At 40.7% G+C, this 20,368-nt stretch overlaps 2 protein-coding genes across 2 annotated transcripts; one reads left to right on the top strand and one right to left on the bottom strand.

Annotated features, from left to right (window-relative positions):
• Nucleotides 1–190: 190 nt before the first annotated feature.
• On the bottom strand, nt 191–8,766 carry znf592 (zinc finger protein 592). Its single transcript, XM_041938721.1, has 9 exons — nt 8,629–8,766; nt 5,941–8,156; nt 5,047–5,225; nt 4,782–4,955; nt 4,536–4,695; nt 3,744–4,004; nt 2,603–2,715; nt 2,347–2,488; nt 191–2,242 (listed from the first exon to the last, which is right to left on the bottom strand). Exons 2-9 carry the CDS (start codon nt 8,134–8,136, stop codon nt 1,877–1,879), a joined length of 3,591 nt encoding a protein of 1,196 aa, XP_041794655.1. The 5' UTR covers nt 8,137–8,156; nt 8,629–8,766; the 3' UTR covers nt 191–1,876.
• Nucleotides 8,767–9,671: 905 nt separating this feature from the next.
• slc28a1 (solute carrier family 28 member 1) lies at nt 9,672–18,520 on the top strand. The gene is made up of 18 exons (XM_041938654.1): nt 9,672–9,693; nt 11,827–11,903; nt 11,991–12,067; nt 12,391–12,482; nt 12,651–12,840; nt 12,947–13,088; nt 13,338–13,451; nt 14,166–14,240; nt 14,353–14,433; nt 14,558–14,638; nt 14,822–14,947; nt 16,697–16,827; nt 16,939–17,107; nt 17,497–17,694; nt 17,800–17,881; nt 17,976–18,074; nt 18,154–18,259; nt 18,400–18,520. Exons 1-18 carry the CDS (start codon nt 9,672–9,674, stop codon nt 18,518–18,520), a joined length of 1,983 nt encoding a protein of 660 aa, XP_041794588.1.
• Nucleotides 18,521–20,368: the final 1,848 nt, after the last annotated feature.

The raw sequence follows: 20,368 nt of genomic DNA, 5'->3' as shown, positions 1-20,368 counted from the left end.
CATTGGGCAAATGATGCACATTGGGGTGACATGTGCCATTCTGACTTGCTACGACAATTGACCTCAATGCAAAACCCCTAATTATCACACCCAAATACCATTAAATTATTTCCGCCCTTGCATCCTGGACTTTAATACATAAGCCAGTCAGTAACACAAAAGACAAAGCTGATATATAATTAAATGCACCAATTTATTCGTGAGTACTGAACGTAAACATTACAGCAAGGCACATGGGCCACTGCATGCTGAACAGATGTAATGGCTTAAGAAATGCTGTGAATCCAGGGTTCATTGGCTACTGTATGTACACACTTTCCGATACGAGTCCTCATTGTACACAGTATCAAAAGTACAAATATCTTTCAACGAGCGTAACAAAAGAATAAGTCGTGAACAAGTCATTCTTTTCAGCCTCTGCAGTTTAACAGCTGCAGCGCTGTGATTTAAGGACTTAAGATAACAGAGAAATAAAAAGCTCATATAGCACTTAAATAGAAAAGTTCACTTTCCAAGTAAAGTCAATATGACCTCCTAACCTTACTTTCATTCCCAAAATAATTTATAAAATTGAATAATGTGGGATAATACACATTTACTAATTTTTACATTGCACTGAGATTACCTGCAACTCCTCAAATACTTTCATTTAACAATCACTGCCATTAACCATGGAGGTAGGAACTGTCATGTATTCAATACAAAACGAGAAATGCTGCTTTACAAACCGAGACCTGTGAGCAAAGAGTAGCCACCATCATGAGGGCAGATCTAAGGAATTTATTTCCCCTGAAGTCATGACGGATTAAAGAAACTCTGATCCTACTAGTATTATTAAAATGAGCGACTTCATGTCAACAGGTCCTGATTTAGAAAACATCATCTCAGATATGCCGCCAAACTTCACTTTCACGCCTGCTCTGGATTATCCAAAACAACGTACCCTGATTTGACATAACATTGACTGTCCGCTTGCCTGAAAAATACACTTCTGGCAATTTGAGGTATTTTCAATACTGCTGCACCACACGCCCAATACCTCTCCATGCTTCCCCTGAACACTCATTCAAAAAAAGAAAAGAAAAAAAAAGGGCAGATCTGGGACAACACATGCACCCACGAATCAAACACGTTCAATGAACATAAAAAAACAAAAGCACTTCAGAACGCCTAAATAGTCAAACCAAAGTCCTGTTCTCATGTGCAGCCTAACTTCAGTAGGCTTTGCTCAGCGTGACAGCTCGCCTGCATCTGATCTCACAGGATGCTTTTCAAATGACGGTTTGCCAAACAATATGTCTTTTAAATGAAGGCTGAACTTTGCAATGTTTTGTAATAGATGGTGACAATTCTAGCTTTGTAACTGCAAACTCATTGCAACACAGTCATGTCATACATACTGAATCCCATTTAGGTAATAGTGTGTAGCATCAAATGCGTCAGACATTTAAGCAATTAAAATGACCAATAACAAAGGTGACAATCCATCAATCGATACCAGACCTAAAAACTTCAGACATTCCTGAGTCTCTGTCAGGGTGGATGAAACAGTTGGGGGGGGGGGGGGGGTAGAAAGAAAAATCATCTGTAATACATGTGCAGTTATGTCTGAAAGGTAAGATGAATACATTACTAACATGCAATGATAAATAAAAACAATTGAAAATACTCATTTATGAAAATACTGCTCTTTACTAAATGTTAAGGATCTGCTTGGATATACTGCACAAGCTCTGAATAACTTGAGAGAAATTTCAAAATTAAAAGGCCCAAACACTTTTGCACCACCTCCATGCAGAACATCAAGCATCCCTTACTTTCACATGAAAACTGAATATATTAAAGCAGCTTTAAAGACGTGTCGAGGAGGCTCTCGTTACCGCAGAGAGACGGCTTGTGTCTGAGAGTGAGTGCTCAGTTTTAAGTTACAGTCCGTGCTCCGCTCCTCCTCCTCTTCCTCCTCTCTCTCCTCCTCTTTGACTTTGTGAACAATGAAAAGGTGTCTGTTGAGCGACAGCACAGATGTGAAACACAGGCCACAGTGAAGGCACTGAGGAGTGTTCTCATCAGTTTTATGCTGTGGTATGTGCTGCTGGAACTGTGTCCTGTCGTCTGTGATGAAACCACACTTTGAACAGCGGAACTGAGATTTTAGACGCTTTGCTGAAGGAGCCTCGAGCGCGCGGGTGCGATCCCGCCCTTCCTCCTGCGCCTCCACGGCAGGTGTTTCAGATGCAGGCCCCTGCAAAATCACACAAGTCACACACTTTGAAAGGATGACTAGTAAGTTCAACATCTGGATTCGTGCCTGCAGTTGTTAACGTTAAAAAATAACAGATAAGCTACCTTGCCCAAAGCCTCTTTTGACTCCTGGATGGCTGTTTTTGGCATTTGGCTAAGATCAGGATTTTTGATTCCGTGCATTAGACTGATGTGGTTCTTCAACATCATGCTCGTCGTGAAGATTGTCTTGGTATCCGTGCAGTACCTGAAGTGTCAAAAAAAACATGGAAATTAGAACTGAAAGATGTCCTGGTCAATTTGATAACACGCTGAGGACTGTGATAAGTGATCTGCTCATTTTCAAACATAAAAATCTTACCAACAAGTATAAATCCTCTTTTTTCCGTCATGGTCATTGCGGATGTGTCTTCTCAGACTGGTTGTAGAGTTGAAAGACTGCTCACAATGCCGACATGGGTACTTCTTCACTGACTGTTGAAAAAATAAAAGTGAGACCATACAAACATTACAAAGAGCAGTAAAGGTTTCTTCTACCTTAAAATGTACTTGAGGTAATCATAAACGTCTAATGAGTTCATTATGTGCACACAAGTAACCATTAAGAAAAGATTACTTACGGTAACTATAGCCATAACAAATACGCTACTAGTTTGTAGATTCACATTAAACAGCATTTCAGTAAACGTGCCACATTCAGCTACAATGGGTAGTTTTAATCTACATTACGGGGCCACCTAAAAACCAAATCCAGACAACCAAACTGAAACAGTTAAACATGATGTAATGTAGTTGGGAATTAACAACAAGGTAACACTTTAGCAGAGCCCTTTTGGATTCACACCAGAATGAGGACATCAGCAGCTGGTCCCACGCTAACACGCACGCTGACCTCAGGACTCACTGTCCTCAGAACCATTTCCTCATTTCAGCAGCCCATCTCGTGACGCGCTGAGAAGACCGTGACTTAGATCAGGCCGACTAGTCCAAAATACCACTCAAAGTAACGGTCCGTTTAATGTTAACATAGTTTTCTGGTATGTGGTTTTTTATTGGTTTAATTTTTTTATGTCCCCCATCTATCAAAACTAAATATGCTCACAATAAAACTCAAAACTTGTTGTGAAACTGGGGGCTTTGACCAATTGTTGTGCATACAGTTCACAGCACATAAGGCGTGCCGACTCAGGAGTGCCTCCTGAGCATTTTCAATCATCTGTCTCTCCTAGGTCTGACATAACTAGATACGCCTCTATATTAATCAATGCTGGTGTCTACACAGGCCACGGACAGCAATATAAATTAGCCTGGGAAAACAACCGGACTTTGATTCGGAGTAATTCCGACAAGTCTGAGTGTGATCTTGTAGCAGAGTGAGTCGCCCCTATAAAATGTACTAGCATTTTATTATAAGTGAGCTAAGATAGTAACTCAAAAATAAATTAATCAGCCATTAATGTTCTGGTTGAACACACGCACATTTCATCCAGAGGAATTCTCACCTTTCCGTGGGTGGTCTTCACATGAGAAACATAGGCCTCCCGTTCAGGGAACCACTGGAGACACTCCCCGCACGTCCAGCCGGTGGGCTTCACGCGAGGTCTGCCGTCCTGCTCAGCCTTTTTTCTTGGACTATCTGTGTGTTTAACAGGGCTGCGACTCTTTTGTACTTGGACAGAACGAACATCCTGGTGCCAGTCGGTGGTGTCTGTCTGTTTACTGCTGCTCTCCATCTCTGCTGTCATGTTTCCTACATGGACATCCTGCGAAACAGAAAATGCATGATAAAAATCACAAGCAGTGACCTCATCCTCTCCTCCACGTCAATGGTCGTGCAGTATAGATCACAGATTATTTAGTACTGAATACTAATCATTCACTCAACGACTGCTCTTTTGCCAGTGTGGTGAAACAAGATAACACTTAACAAGTCTTGAGAAACTGTGTGACTTCAGAATTTAGCATGTTGACTTCTCTCTTAAATAATGTGATAAAAGATAACATAACAGATGAGCTTTGCTAGGAAACTTTAATAATCTTCCAAAATCTCAGGTTAAATGTCAATTTTGCACAATGTCCTTGGGAATAATGGAAATTAGCACCCTGCAGCTATTAGCTTTCATTATCCAAGTTTCATGTATCAAAAAAGTTAACCAAGCATGCAGAAACTGCTAATACACAATCAAATCCAACCCCAAAATATATGCCAAATGGATCACTTCTCATGTATTTTACACTGACAAACATACAGAACATCTCTTTATTAAAAAAAGAAACAAATATCAGGGGCTAACCTTGAAGTGCTGCATTAACAGGTGCTTTTGTGGAAAGACCGAGTTGCATTCTGGACACTTGAACACGCACATGACACGCTTGTTGGCATTCTGGTGGAAATGCTGGAAGAGTAACTGCTTTTTCTTGAACACTGTCTCACACGAACACTTAAAGATTAACCTGCAAAGGAAAGAGAAAACTGTTAAAATGAACTGTTAAAAAATAAAAAAAACTTTTACCAGCCAGGTCATGAGACGTTGACTTACTGAGGGAATATCTTGCTAGCACTGTGCTTATTTTTTAAATGCACTTCACAGCCGTCAGCGGTCTTGAAGGCAACTGGACAGTTGGAGCACTTGTAAAAGACTTCACAGTGTTTCTCCTCAATGTGAGTCTTCTGTCCTTGAAGGGTTTTGAAAACCATATCACAGTGAAGACATCTGAAAACAAAGGAAACATAATGACACTTTTATGTTGTCACTACACTGTATGTTTTTAAAAAAGGCCTACATTTCGTGCTTGCTCACGTACTTGTACCAAGCCTTGCGAGCGTAGTGCAGACAGTTTTCCTTGACATGCTTTTGTATGTCTGCAGAGCGACTCAGGGCTCCACACTCTGGACAGCAGTAAGGGGACTTGTGTGCGTGAATGCGTTCGTGAGCTCTGAAGCTGCACTTGTTGGGTAACAACATTGAGCACACCATACACATCTGTTTCAAAAAGCAAAATGAAAAAAAATAAAGATATATGTGAAACATGGAAAATACATAAATACTCACAGCACCTTTCAAGGATAAGTCTGGTGATATTCAATATTTTTCTTATTGTCAGCAAATCCCATGAAAACACTTAAACCAACAATGAATTAATCCTTAAAACAAGTGTTATACTCAGCATAGCTAAACTTGATATATTCCGCTGTGCCATAGACCTTAAATGCTGTAAAAAAAATAAAAATAAAAACACATAAATTAGCCCCAGGCGAACTAGGCACCATGCTCCTTCATTACAATGAATACGGGCTCTGTATTTTGTTTTCAGTCAATCCCACATGTGCCCCCTTCCTGCTGCTGTAAATAATTAAGAGAGCACTAAATGTGTATTAATCCACAGCTGAAAATAGTCCCTGAAAATGCACTTTTCTGTGAAATCCTTTTGTTTGAGTAGCCTTGGCTAAACAATACAATGCCCACCTGTTTTAAGACATTAGTGAGCCTGTTTTTTTATAAATGAATCATTATAATTCTGAATATTTTTTTAGGATTCGGAACAAAGGGGCGTGGGCCACAGACATGCTGGCGAAATCATAAAGTGTTAAGAGATGAACATATTGTAAACTTTAGTCTTTTCACTCAAATTGTTGACAAGAACAAAAATACAGAATATCACCAGCCATGTCTTTATTTCAATAAAATATCTACTCACTAGTCCTTCCACATCCTCTGACGGCCGCTGGTAATGGCCTGCAAGTGCTTTGTAGTCTGGTAACTGCTTGTTACACTCCAGGCATCGGAGTCGGTGGCGAATGACATTGTCTGGATACAGGGGCAGGACAGGTTGTTTTTTAGATGAGCGTGATGGTGAGGAGTAAGAGTCAGCCTTCACAGGTTCAGTACTCAGGGGTGCAAACATTTGTTCCTCTGCTATGGGTTTCATATGAAGCTGTGTGCACTGCATGACCGTGCCATTGTTCTTGTGCTCTCGCGCATGTGCCAACAAGGCACACTTGTTGAAGAATACCATCGTCTTTGCACAGTGCGTACATCCTACTTCAATGTGAACACTCCTCCTGCTGTAATGATACACAAGACTCCTCTCCACGCCGAAGGAGTCCCCACACTCCAGGCAGCAGTAGCCGCGTGGTGGAAGGCTGATATTGCTCTCTGGAGGGGGGTTCAGGTTGGGCACATATGTAGGCACAGGGTTGGCATTGTTCAACAGTCTGTTTAAGGTTCCTGCTGCTGTATTGGGAGTGGACGTGCAAGGATAGGGTTTGGCCGTTTTGACCTGATGCACCAGTGGGACAGTGCTGTACATTGTAGAGGAGAGCGTGTGCTGGCTTTGTTGATGAGAGGAGGACCGTGCAGCTACTGAAGCAGCAACGCTATGAGGGACCAGGTTAAGACTAGCTAAGTGCATTGCTTTGGGAAGGAAGTTTGTGCTAGTTGTATGGCCTGCTGTGGCTGATCCTCTCTTTGGTTTCTGCCCCTGATGTGCAACAGATCGTTTGACAGGACCACTAGTATTATGGAATATTGCTGGGGTCTGCATTGTGCCTGACCTCCGGGAGTTGGACTCTGATTTGTTGTGTAAAACCTTCAGTGAAGACATACCAGCTGAGGTACCTTTAGTTTGAACATTGCTTTCAGCAGCCGCACTTTGAGACTGATGAGGAGACATATTGCAGTAAGAATCTTCACTGATCATACTCTGTGCTGGAGATGATTCATATGCAGAATGAACTTCATCTGTCTCTGAATCTGGCAGCACACTTGTGACTGTGCGCTTGATTTGCCCAGACGTGGTTTTAATGGTCTTAATTCTGACCCTGGGTATGGCAGGGGGCGACCCAGATGCCACTGCGGGGGAAGCTTTGCCACTACTATCACTGCAGATGCTCACAGGGCTATCAGAGGGTTTCATTAACCGTTTCACTGTTTCAAGTGGACTTCTGGGGCTGCGTGGGGAAATAGGCACGTTGGGGCTTGCTTTCGTGCAGTCATTCTGGACTGCTGATGACTCTCTGGGATCTTTTCTAGCATTCAGAGCCACCAGAGCCTCAAGGCAAGAGGATAATTTAGATGTCTGAGATTTTACAAGCGGATAAGGAGGGGAAACATCCATCGAGGTTCCTGAATTGCAGTTGGTCTCAATAAAGTTCTGGTTACTGCTCGGTGGGGGAAGTGCTCTGCGTATTCTAGGTGTCGTATCTGTTTCATTTCTGAGACAGGTATCAGAGGGCTCCTGGCTTCTACTACTTTCTGCTCTGCTCCTCTGAGTGTTCTTGGAAATATCAGAGTCCTTTGGACAGTCGTCAAACATGCTGAGGTCCAGTTTTTTGGGATTGTCTGGGATTGAGGGCTCCACCAGAACTGAAGCTTCTGGGAAACAGGGTCTCTCTTTTGGATGCATTTCATCTCTACTACACTGAGTGTCTTCGGACTCAGGACTAGAGATGGGACTAAAATGAGAAAGTGACTGGGAAAATATTGGCGTTCCGTCAGGTTTGTGCTGAATAGGTGCCTTTCCAAGAAGCTCTCTTGAACTCTCCCCGTTCAACGCAGAGACAAACGATTTGGAAAAGCCAGTGTTAGTTGTCTCGGCATTGTCAATGGACGCCTCTTGTCCCCTGAATCCATTTTGCAATGCCGGTCCAAAACCTTCCAATGACTCCTGGCGACTTGTGTTTTTCACAATAACACTTACAGCAGGAATATCCCCTGTTGTGATAGCTTGGTTACTCAATAAGCCATCATCCAGACATATCCCTGTGTGCTTCAGCTGACTCTCTGTCTCCTCGTGACTCCCCTGGATGGGCTCTTTGGCGTCCAACCCAGTGGCATCTGGGATGTCAAACGCAGCCAGAAGATCATCAAAATCTGGGGTTTTCATGTCACCCATGGCTGCACAGGGTCATAAACCTACAGAAGCACATACAGAGTTAGTTCAATGTGTTATCTTTAAATTTACACAGTGGGCACCGCAGGCTGACCTTGTCAGTATAAGACAGATGTTTTCCAATCTTATTAATAACTGTTTAACAGCTGGGTAATGTCCTCTATGCTAATATTAGCATTAGCTAGCAAGCTCAACGTTAACAAGGTCTGCATGTTTTCGTCTGTGCAGCTATTTTGTACAAAGGCATGCATAGGCACAGCCTTATATCAGCAAATAAACGTTTCACGCGGCGCAATATGTTCCTAGTGTCACCAAATATCAACCACTTCATAGTCCGATCTATACGAAAGTTGTGTTTCGCTGTTAGCGTAGCTGTGGCTACAGAACGGGAGTCAAGACAGCCAGTTAGCAATATAGCTTAGCAACATGCTATCGCACACAACCTTTAGCCAAGCTAGCAAACTCGTCACTTTATCGATGCACGGGTGCGCTTACCATTTGATCCAGTTATGTTTAACAGCTCTAGTAAATTAGCTATATAGCTAGTTAACTGTGGGCGGTAAGTGAGTACCAGCTAGGCTTGGCTTTTGCAGGGTTTCATAGCTAGGCTAGAAGCTACTAGCGGTAACTTCGTTTTCCTTTCCTCTGGCTGGGTGACAGGAGCCCTCGACCCTGTCTTACAGACGAGAGGCGGTGCCATAGACCGCCTTAAAGGTTGCTACTGCATATCCCCTAAGAAGAAGGATGGTTCCGATTTATTATGGCCAGTGGATCAGCAGCTGCAAAACACAGTCGCTGCCATTATTGCATCTGCAGTCAGAGTTAGGGTAAGTAATGCATCATGTTAACACCAGGCACCATAATCAAATGTATAACATTTGCATGCCTGGCATGCCTGGAACAATGCCATTGACCATGCCCACAACCCGAGGCCTTATGGGCCCCTAACCCACCATGACCTCGCCACCGTTCAACACTGTCTGCTCCTTCTCATCTTCCTTTCAGTGATAAACTGGTTACAAATGTGATATTATGGAAAATAGGGCTCATGATCAAAATGCCCTTAAATTAGTAAATTTAATATAAAGCTAAAGCTATCAAAAAACAAAACAAAACAAAAAACTGACAAATAATTACCAGCTGGATGTTGATCTTAGCAGCAAAACAACCCATGCAGTTTGATATGCTGAGAGTCCTCTAATCGACTGTGGCAGACACTGCTTTAAAAGTATTTTGTTGTCAATCTATAATCAGGAAGTAAGTGAAAAAAAAGCAGGCGTCAACTGTTCTTGTCATCATTCTGGAGATGCTGTAAATAACATCATGACATTACAGAGTCAGAAGGTGTTGCTTAATGTTAGTTTTTAATATGTACACAGAGGATTTCCTGGCATTTGACACTGAGTGGGTGAATTGTTGTGAAATTGTGAAACATGTAATTGAGCTGATGGATTATCAATGAAACTGGTACAATATTTTCCCTTTTTCCTTCATGTGAAATGTCAGTACTCATACCGTAATCTGGAACTGACACTACAATGGAACCCAAGTTTCCCAGTGGTATGTGTCTGTCATTGTCCAGATGTGCCAGTCTCATTTGGGAAGGAGGGAAAGGTTCAGCCTATAGGTTCTCTGGAAGTTCCATGGTCTCAGGAGCCTCCGAGTTGGGACAGTGTATTTGCCTGTGTTTTTTCTTCTGAAGGAGTTCATTTTTGAAAACCTGTAAGACAAGTTTGAGGGCAACAATATTCACGATTCTTCCTTCCCGCTAGCCAGGCTGTAAAGTGATAACACTGTTAAGTTTATACAGACCTGCAGCACTTTGGTGTCAGATAAAAAAGAAAAAAAGCTTCAGTAAGTAATTTAACTATGTGGAGTATCAGTGACCATATACTGTATAGACAGTCAGTGGTTACAGGAAGGTAATGTAATAAGAGATTAAACAATCTAAATTTGGGAAGCTATTTATTTTAATTTGTTAGTCTGTGAATAAAAAAGATATCATACTATAAAAGGATTAAAGGGGGTAATGGATGCAGTAAATGGTGAGATATTGCATGCATTTAGACTAGTATTGCATAAATTAGAGGGCTTCTACAACTGTTTTCTCACTCACAGCTTTGAGTGTCACATTGAGTGTCAAATCTTAGTCTGCTGGCTAAAGAAAGTTGATTGTGTGCATAAAAAGAACGTCTTGGCTTATTAAACCAAGATAGTTAATGTAATGTTCCAAAATCTGTTCAGGCCGTTAACTTCTGCTAATCAATGGTCTGCAAGGCTTTCAGAAAACATAGCAAACACAAATACCCTGTGCTTTTAAACAAGAATTAATGTTTCTCATAGCCATCCAGACAGACTGAGTCGGGTGTTATGAACCATGGACAAACCCGATTTCATGAGGAATCAGAGATTTTTTTTTTGAGCAGCAGAACAAATAGCTGCTGTTAAGTCCCAATCGTGAATCATCACCCTGAACGTGCAACTTGCACAGCAATATATTTAATGGTCCAGATAACAGCTTTGACTGATTTCGAAGCTATCTGATTCTGCAGCAAACACACAGTGTTGTTTGAGATGATGAGATTCTTTGATAAGAAATATTGCTGACTTCCACCAACAAAAAGTACTGACAGTCTATGTCAGCCAGGAACATCATACTTGTACTTCACATTCTGTACTAAATACCATAGTCATGGTTCACATCTCACCCTCAGGCCATCTTACTAGAATAAAAAGTGCTACATTCTCTGAAATTACTGAATAACTAGTTCTTTCTTTTCTAACTCTATAAAATGGAGTGAATGAGTGAATATTATTGACTGTAGCCTGTTTGAGAATGCGAAGGATCATCTGCCACAAACCCAGCAGCCCATTTATGATTTGTAGAATAACTGTATGTCTGGCTATTTAAATTTGACGGAACATATTTTGACGCACCATCATTTTTTTTGTTTTTGCACACAAAGTAAATTATGTTACTTTAGTTAAGTAAAAATAGAAAACAAGAAAAAAAAGTTTTTCAGTCTCATTCATCATGTTGCACATGCCTCTGAGACAAAGCAGAGCACTCAGCATGACTTTTTATGACTTACACAGGCGGAGCACCACCTCCTACAGATAAACTCACTCTTGATTAATCCACTATGTATTTTCCTGTATTGTCACAACTTTTCAAGCTGAATTTAGCCATCAGCCATCAAGAAATCACACCTTTTCCTCTGTTGCTTCAGTGGTTTGGTGAACATGGGCCACATCTCGTCAGATCAAATGTTGCTTCACAAAGCCCATTGAATCATTCCTGATGCATTATCACACTTGCGTTCACGTCCTGTACCTCCCCAGACAGATCACAGCCCTACGTATCGTGTCTGTTAATAAATGATAAGATCTTTCATGGAGGGCAGAGTATATTTTCCCGCTGTGTTTTTTTACGGCACAGCATTTGGCAGCCGGGTTTAGGAGGACGCACAATGAGTAAGCCATTAGCTCTGCTTTTCCTTGACTTAAGCCGTTTGCTTTGCAGTAGTGAAACTGGTGTTTTTGTGCACCATTATTCACAAGATAAAGCACAAGGACTGTTGTGTGGACTTATTTTTGAGGTTCTTTTATCTCACAGAGCGCATAGAAACACGGCTTGTTACTTGTTTGGAATTCCTGGTTGCTGAAGTCTGCTGTGATTGTGTTTTTCAACAGAAACCAATGACATCCAGCTCCAACGCTCAGTCCACGCCAACGGACATGGCGTGGACAACAAGGCTTTTGAGATAGAGGTATGTATCACATTTCATTAAAAAAAAAGAAAAAAAAGGGCACATTATGATGATTTTTGTAAAATAAAATCCCTTTACTTTTCTTAGGAGGACAACAGAACTGATACCAGCAGCGTTAACGGGCAGGCTAAAACCCCTAGAAAGGGACTGGGGTCATACTTGAGGTGTGTCAGTTCAAGTGATTTGTTTACTTCTGGGTGCAACTCTCACAGCAGTGTAGTGCACAGCATTAAGCATCTGTAATGTTGATTTAGCTTATACTGTGTGTAGATGTGCAGTGCTGTGTGTATGTTTTATGTGCTGCTGTTGTGCCTTGAGACTGTTTGAGACTTGGGTAAATATACTTGATATCACCTGGTATTGAATCTGTAACTATGTAAATAAAACTCAAGAGACAGATATTTCAAACAGTACGTGGTGTAATGTTTATTTTTAAGTATATTTTGCGCACAGTTGGACCTTATTTCTAATTTTTCCCGTACTTCAGCCAAGTTACCAAGCCGCTTAATGCCACAGAGGATTACATCAAGGCTCACTCCAGCACCTTCAAATACATTGTGCTGGGCATACTTGGAGCAGGTAATATTAAGTCTGTTCATTTGTGTACAGATTTTACAATCAGTAGCAGCTTATTCAGCACACTTTGATGCGTAATGATTTTTTGAAGACTACAACCAGACAGGGACAAACATGTGAATAACGACGATGATTTTTGCTCTATTAACTTTAATGTTTTCTCTTGTGTAGGTTATGTGGCGTACTTCATTGCAGCCTGTGTGCTGGATTTCGAGAGGGCCACTGCTCTTGTAGTCCTAACCAGTTTGGCTGTTTTTATTCAATCATATGAGCTTGTGAAGGAGTACAAGGGCAAAAGCATCAGTCGGTGTTTCAGACCAGCAGCTAGATGCTTTAAATCTAACTTGAGATGGATAAAATGGTGAGTGGTTGCCTTGTTTTCAGCTGCATCGTCCCCAGCGTGGTACTGAGCCACACGCATAATGGAATCTGTAAATGATGGAAGGTGTGTTTCATTGTGTTTTTAGGATCTTCAACTTAGCCGTGGTGGTCCTGCTCGTGGTGTGGCTCGTCTTAGACACGAGCCAGCGTCCCGAGCAGCTTATCTCGTTCGGAGGCGTGTGCATGTTCGTCCTGCTCATATTCCTCTTGTCGGCGCACAGGTCAGCGGTGAGTTTTGCAGTGAGACACCTACTCTTTCTCAAAAATCAATAATTACTATTGTGACAACTGTTTCGAAACATGCTTGGGCGTTATCTCACAAGTTATCTCTGGTCTGTTTTGCTGAGACTTTGGATATCATTTGGCCTTGTGCCCCTATAATCTTTGCTTTAGCTAAAGTGCTTCCTTCTGATAACATAAGGCGTTATGGAGACTCCCTGATGGTCTAACTACTTTCTTTTTTAAAATCTTTTCTAGGTAACATGGAGGCCCGTGTTTTGGGGTCTCGGGTTGCAGTTCTGTATTGGCCTTTTTGTTATAAGGACACAACCTGGACTCGTAGCTTTCCAATGGCTTGGAAAACAAGTGCAGGTATGAAACTTGGATGTCCTAAAGATAATAAATATGCAGTTTAGTAGGAGGAACAAGCAGGTGTTGCAATTTTACATCAGCAAATAGTTAACAATGTGTGTCTCAATGTATGGAATAATAAGATATGCACTGATGATTATTACACAACCTCAGTTCCTCACAAATATTCAGCATACAACCCCCAAAGTTATTAGCAAACACAACATTCGCAGGTATTTCTATTATCTATTAGGAATCTCAATTGCAAACACCATGCATGTTTGAATAATATTAATTACATCCAGACTTTACACTCATGTTCAACACAGGAGTAGTAGAAGTAGTATTACTGTGAAATGTGCAATGCAGCATTTCTAACCAGCTCTTGGTTTGCACAACTGATGTTACATGTGTGGCACACAGTGTTTCTCATCTACAAACGCACAACAGTCTAAGCTCACACATGCTTATCTTTAAAGCTACTTTATTGCTCTCTTCACCCTCACTCCTGGGTCATTTAAGGGTTGAGTTAGCGTTATGTGTGCACAGACATGTGGACTGTTAATTACTTTTTAATGTATAGTTCGGTCTACTGCTTCAGTTCCATGGCTTCCCATTGTAAAATCTAAACGAATGAGTGATTTGGTCATAGATGTCAGCAATGAATGGACTGAGGATATCAATAATCATTTGAAATAATCTAACCCATGTGTCTTCTTTGTCCTTTAATTACAGACATTCCTCGACTACACCAAAGAAGGGTCATCGTTTGTTTTCGGAACCCTAAACAAAGAGATTTTTGCCTTTCAAGTAAGCAGATGAGAGGATGATAATGTATTTTTTCCTAAATATGCCCTCTTAACCAAGACTGTAAGTTATTGAAATTGAACGTGTTTAACTTTAGTTTTGATTTCTTCCTCAGGCTTTGCCCATTGTCATATTCTTCAGCAGTGTGATGTCTGTCCTTTACTTTTTGGGAGTAATGCAGTGGCTCATCCTGAAGGTAAAGAAAAGCTAAAACTTGTGCCTCACAGTGCCATAGGTTCCCCTGTGGCTCTGTCTGGTTGTGTATTGCTTAAGCCTGCATTGACACTATGACCAAAAGCCATGTGTTTTTGTCCACGCAGATCTCATGGGTTATGCAGATAACGATGGGAACCTCTCCCACAGAGACCTTGAGTGTGGCAGGCAATATATTTGTTGGCCAGGTAATTTGGGCAAGGCTTCATGTCTTTGCAATACTACCTTTAACACTAGTCTGATTACATTTGGCTATGAATTGAATGAGCTGTGCTTTAGTTTTATGATTAATAACTGCAGTAAAAAAAATGTTGATGTACAGTACAGTTACTCTGCTTATTTCTTTTTGCTCCATGTGTCCTGTGGTTCAGACCGAAGCTCCGCTGCTGATCCGTCCCTATTTGAAGGACATGACCAAATCTGAGATCCATGCCGTTTTGGTTGGTGGATTTGCCACGATTGCAGGAAGCGTCATGGGGGCATTCATCTCATTTGGGGTGAGATGAGGCTGTTTTCACGCCACCACATAATACACACAGTGATAATAAAACTATATTTAGTTTGAACAATTCATGCAAAAAGATATAACAGAACGTGCAAAAGATGAAAAACACACATATCAAGTCAAAAACAGACATAAAATGAGACAACAAATAAAAGAGATTTAAAAATGAATCAATAGCAATAGTTAATGAATAACAGTCTATATTGTGGGTGTAAAACAAAGTACAGTATCTAGGTAAAAACAGGTTTATGTTTTCTTTTAAAAGTTAGAACTAAGGGAGCGAGTCCAGAGTCTGGGGCTGTATGAACTAAATGCAGCAGGCCTGCCATGAACCAATCATGAAATGAAATGACTCTCAGGGCCACCGTACAGTAGACTCAGAAAGGCTAAATAACTACAACACAAGGCAACAGTTTCAAAATCGCCACACACAGCAAATGGCAGCAAATATTTACCCAATGGCACACAATAGCTGAGCCACAGTCACATGTATCTCAGCCAATGATTTTGTAATTTTGCTATTTTGGTGAGGGATGGTTAATGTGAGTGTATCAGCACAAATCAATAGCTTGTTCATAATATAAATGTGGGGAAGCCAGTGATTCAATCTGGAGTGAGGCGGTGAGCTGATTTTAAAACAATGAGAAGCATTTTAAAATCTACTCTAGTCAGGCAGCTAGAGAAAAGCTTTTAGTCTGGGGGTGATATGTGCCCTCAGGTGAAGATCCTGGCTGCAGAACTTTGAACTAATGGTAGATGCTTATTAAGATTCATAGGAAGGCCTGTAAACTGTGCAAAACAGTAATAAAAAGTATTAAGAAAAGCACAGTTGTTTTTCACAGTTGTGCTGAAATTATGTGATGCTGTGTGCAAAGGAGGTGAAAGCCATTTTGAGTTTTCATTGCTGCCAAAGATGACTCTCAGACTCTTCTGAGTGTCTCTGCACAGCAATGGAAACATGTTTGCAGATCATGGAGCTTGATAGCAGCATGTACAGACAGAAAAGACTGGGGCCCAGGACTGAACCTTGGGGTACACCTCAGGCAATGTTTGTTCTTCCTTTAAAGAACTCCCCAATGGGAACAAAGTAGTCTCAACCTGTTAAGTAAGACCTAGAATTGACCCAGAGAGTCCAACCCTGTTGCTTCAATGAAGCCAATAAAGTCTGATAGCTGAAGATAAACCAGTGTCTTAAGTGTTTTGTTGTTATGTAATAAATATTACTGGCATCGAAAGTGCTTTTCCAAAGCAGCTGTACCGAAACTGTTTTGAAGGTCAGTATAAATAACAGCTAGTCTGTAGGGAGGGGTTAATAATCGGCAGTAGTTCTGTGACAAGCAGTCAAAGATCATCAGCTGCTGGGCATCAGCTTAACGGCACAATTAGACTGAAGAGAAGACACTTCATATGCAAATCAACTACATAAAAAGAGGAAAAGTTTTGGGGAGGGATAAGTTTGACTCTGACATGATCAGTGTTGTGTTTTCAGAGTATATATGATGCTATTTTACCTCTATCTTTGTACATTATATATGCTGTACCATATTAAAACTCAAACAAAACTTCAAAAAACAGCAATTTGTATGCTTCATTATTAAATGGTGGTTTTGCTCAGTTGATTTTATCATTCCAACAGTAAATGTTAGCTTCATGCACAGTATCAAAAGCAGTTTCTGTTGCTGATTATTGCAGTAGATCCATCACGGCAGCCTGAAGTAAATGCTGTTGTTTTATTTTGCAGATTGATGCAGCTTCCTTGATATCAGCCTCTGTGATGGCTGCTCCTTGTGCCTTGGCCATCTCTAAACTTTCTTACCCGGAAACAGAGGAGAGTCCCTTCAAGTCAGACAAGAATATCAAAGTGGCTTGTGGGTGTGTATATCTCTCCCTTAATTAATTCCTCTTTCCTTTCACGATTTATTCAATCTAAAGTTTTGTGCATGAAATGTTTCTTCTCCTTTTTTTTTTTTTTTAACTTTCTAGAGATGAACAAAACATTCTGGAGGCTGCCAGCAACGGAGCATCTGCTTCAGTAGGCCTTGTTGCTAACATTGCAGCAAATTTAATAGCCTTTCTCGCCATCCTCGGGTTCATAAATCAAGCTTTGAGTTGGATGGGAGGTATGCTGGGATATCCTGCAATCACATTTCAGGTATGATTTTGCAAAAAGTGTGAAATTGAGATAATATTCAATAATCAATATTCATGTTGTAGGTTGGTCCCTCGTTAAACAGCAAATATGTTCAGTTCCTGTTGTTTACTGTTCATGTCCTGAAACCTGGAAGGACATGTTAGTCTACTGTTTCATGCTGTTTTCTTTAATCACGGAAGACAGTAATTGGCGTTTGCAGAAAGTTTTTTCTGTACTTCTGAGTTGCTTGTTTGTATTCATGAATTGCCTCATGGGTCGGCTCAAACAATCTTGTGGGCCGCATCTGTCCCTGAGGTCGGACATTCCCCACCCCTGATTTAAAGACACGATATTTCATGAATTCACTTTGTTTGGATGAGGTATTTTTATACGTCTCTCTGTGTTCACAGCTGATCTGCTCTTACGTGTTCATGCCTGTGGCCTTTATGATGGGCGTACCATATGCCGACAGTTTCATTGTGGCCGAGCTAATCGGCACAAAGCTCTTCCTCAATGAGTTTGTGGCTTATGAGAAGTTATCTGGAATGAAGGACAACAGACTCAGCGGACTTGATGAATTCATTAATGGTGAAAAACAATGGATATCTGTGAGTAAATGTTCTTGATTGGAACTTGAATATCGTCCATATGGGTGTTTTTAACAAGTAACTATTACACAACGCAAAATAACATTTTTTGTTTTCGTGTTTCAGGTCCGATCAGAAATAATCTCCACTTATGCTCTTTGTGGGTTTGCCAACTTCAGCTCGCTGGGTATTGTGATTGGAGGCCTGTGTGAGTACTTTTTCATCCCATGGTCATGTTTTCGTCCTGCCCCTGGATCCTCTCAGTCATGATGTCTGACACAAAGTGTTGTCTTTTCTCAAAGCCTCTATATGCCCACCCAGAAGAAGTGACGTCGCGTCTCTGGTGTTGAGAGCTATGCTCACCGGGACTTGCGTATCTCTCGTCAATGCTTCCATTGCAGGTACGAGCTTTTAAATTGAGCTGGCTGTGTAGTTTAACTTGTTTCTGAGACTGAGTAGCTTTTTTGCTTGATCTCTTAGGGATCCTCTTTGTTCCTCCACTTGACTGTGTGGAGCTGCTTAGGGTATCTGCTGCCAACGCCACCGATGCAAATGTGCAAACTTGCTGTGAAGACCTCTTCCTAAAGTAAGCATCCACATTTTTATTACAAAGTTGAAAATAAATGTTATCAGTGACACAGGGTTAATACATTTTTCATGTGCACTTGAGCAATTGAGTATCTCGCTGTCATATTGGGCTTACGTCTCAAATTCATTCTCTTGCAGCACTGTAAACAATGGGACCGTCTCATTTGAAGGAATTTGGAAAGCAGTAGCAAATGCCACTGAGCTTTTGTCTACATGTTGTCAGTGTTGTGGTGTTTCTGCTGTGGATGTTTGTAAGTAGAGGAGAAAAATGCTCACCTGTGTCTGTTATCATGCTGTACTTCGTTTGTCTCTCCATGTTTGTATATTTGTGTCACAGTTCATGTAAAATATGTTTTAAAAGATGAATGTAACTATCATGTTTTATATTGTAAATCAGATATCAGCTTTTATTCAAAGCTAAGGATTATTAAAAAGCCTTCAGAAATACACCTCAGGAAATATTCAGGCATCGACAGTGTGATGAATATAAAATTGATTACCTCATTTATTATGTTATTGATAATTATACCCACATGCAGCCATACTTTTTGACAGAATAAAAACCTATGAAAATGAAAATGTGAACTCTGCTTGGACGGAAATGTTTTACATATTTATTAAAAAAAAACATGAGCTGACATGATGTAACATAACAAAGACAGCACACATGCAAACCCACATTTATCCTTCTTTCTTAATTACTCATTCATTGACTCACTCACACACTCACTGACATGTTTACAGTTTTTCTTCACTTTACGTCAGATATTTAGTGCTTCGACTTTATGTACACATAAATACATCATCATCACCACAACTTAACGTGACTGTGTTTTCACCATCATTTGCTGGCTGACTTTCCAACAGACTTTTCTAACATAAACAATCATGCAGTTTGAGTGTTTTTTAAGTAGCGGCAGCTTGAGTTTGAGAGCATCTGTTTGGACTCATTTGAAGACTCTCATTGATCATTAACCAGTGATCTCTTACAAAAATTCTGAGAGACTTCTTGTCAGTTTTTTATTTGTTTTAAACTCCTGTGACTCATGTTAGAATTTCTAATAGGAAAGTAACACACACCAAGGGTTATAGTGAGGTGTTGATCAATGGAAGCAGACTTTAACCATGAAATTAACCATGAATACCTGTGCAAACCCATGAGATAACGGAATAGCTTTCATTCTAATTTTTATTGAAGTCCATGCTGGTTTTGCAACCTATAAAAAAAGAAAAGAATATAAAGAATAAGCAATGCTCAAGATTGGTCTGCTTACTGCTGACCAACTGCACACCAGCAAAACTCACAGTTCTCCGGTTCAGTGAAAGGTGATTGCAAGCTGCTGTAAAATTTCAAGGATTTTATGCAGGGAGCTTTACTTAGTGATCAACAGCCTTCTGAAAACTCTGAGTCTGCTCTTTTGGTTATTTTGTTCAGTGTGCTTTTATCCCACAGTCCATAGGTCAGGTCCAAATGACTATGTGGAACTCAATTAGCAGCTTTCCATGTGACTCGTGTGTTTGCATGTCAATGAGCGTGAGCATACCATAGTTAAACAGTTTACTGGTAAGCCACTTACTGCTCATTGCTTTGGCAGTGGCATTCACCAGCATATATTCTAAAATACATTAAGAAGACACAGACACAACAAAGTACTCAAAAACTATTCAAAAGTAATGCCAAAAACAAAGTGCACACACACATCTTTGTGACCTAAGAATGATGCTGTAAGTCAACAGCATGAGCCTCACTTTGCTGTGGAAAGAAATCCTGCATAAGCAGTTTAAATACCAACCACAAATAACATTTCCAAAATAAATTTTATGCCCTACACACACACTGTACAGCGCAGATGAACATGCAGCATTTAATGAATACACTCCCTCAGCCCCTTCTGCGGCTGTGGCTTTTTCCTGTCCATAATGCTTTAAATCAAACCACTGAAATGTTGACATCTCTTCATTAAAAGAAAAGAGCAAACTGCTAAATTGTTCAGCAAGTATGGTTCAGTGATGATGACTGTGAGTTGACAAATTGCTTGGGCAGCTGTTTGTCGAGGTGATAAGGCAAGTGTTTCAACCATTTCGTAGTGTTATGTCATCTCTAATG

Source organism: Chelmon rostratus, chromosome 6 (assembly GCF_017976325.1).
Source record: "Chelmon rostratus isolate fCheRos1 chromosome 6, fCheRos1.pri, whole genome shotgun sequence".
Taxonomy (NCBI): Eukaryota; Metazoa; Chordata; class Actinopteri; order Chaetodontiformes; family Chaetodontidae; genus Chelmon; species Chelmon rostratus.
The sequence above is the reverse complement of the archived record's forward strand: the minus strand, read 5'-3'. Positions and strand labels throughout refer to the sequence as shown.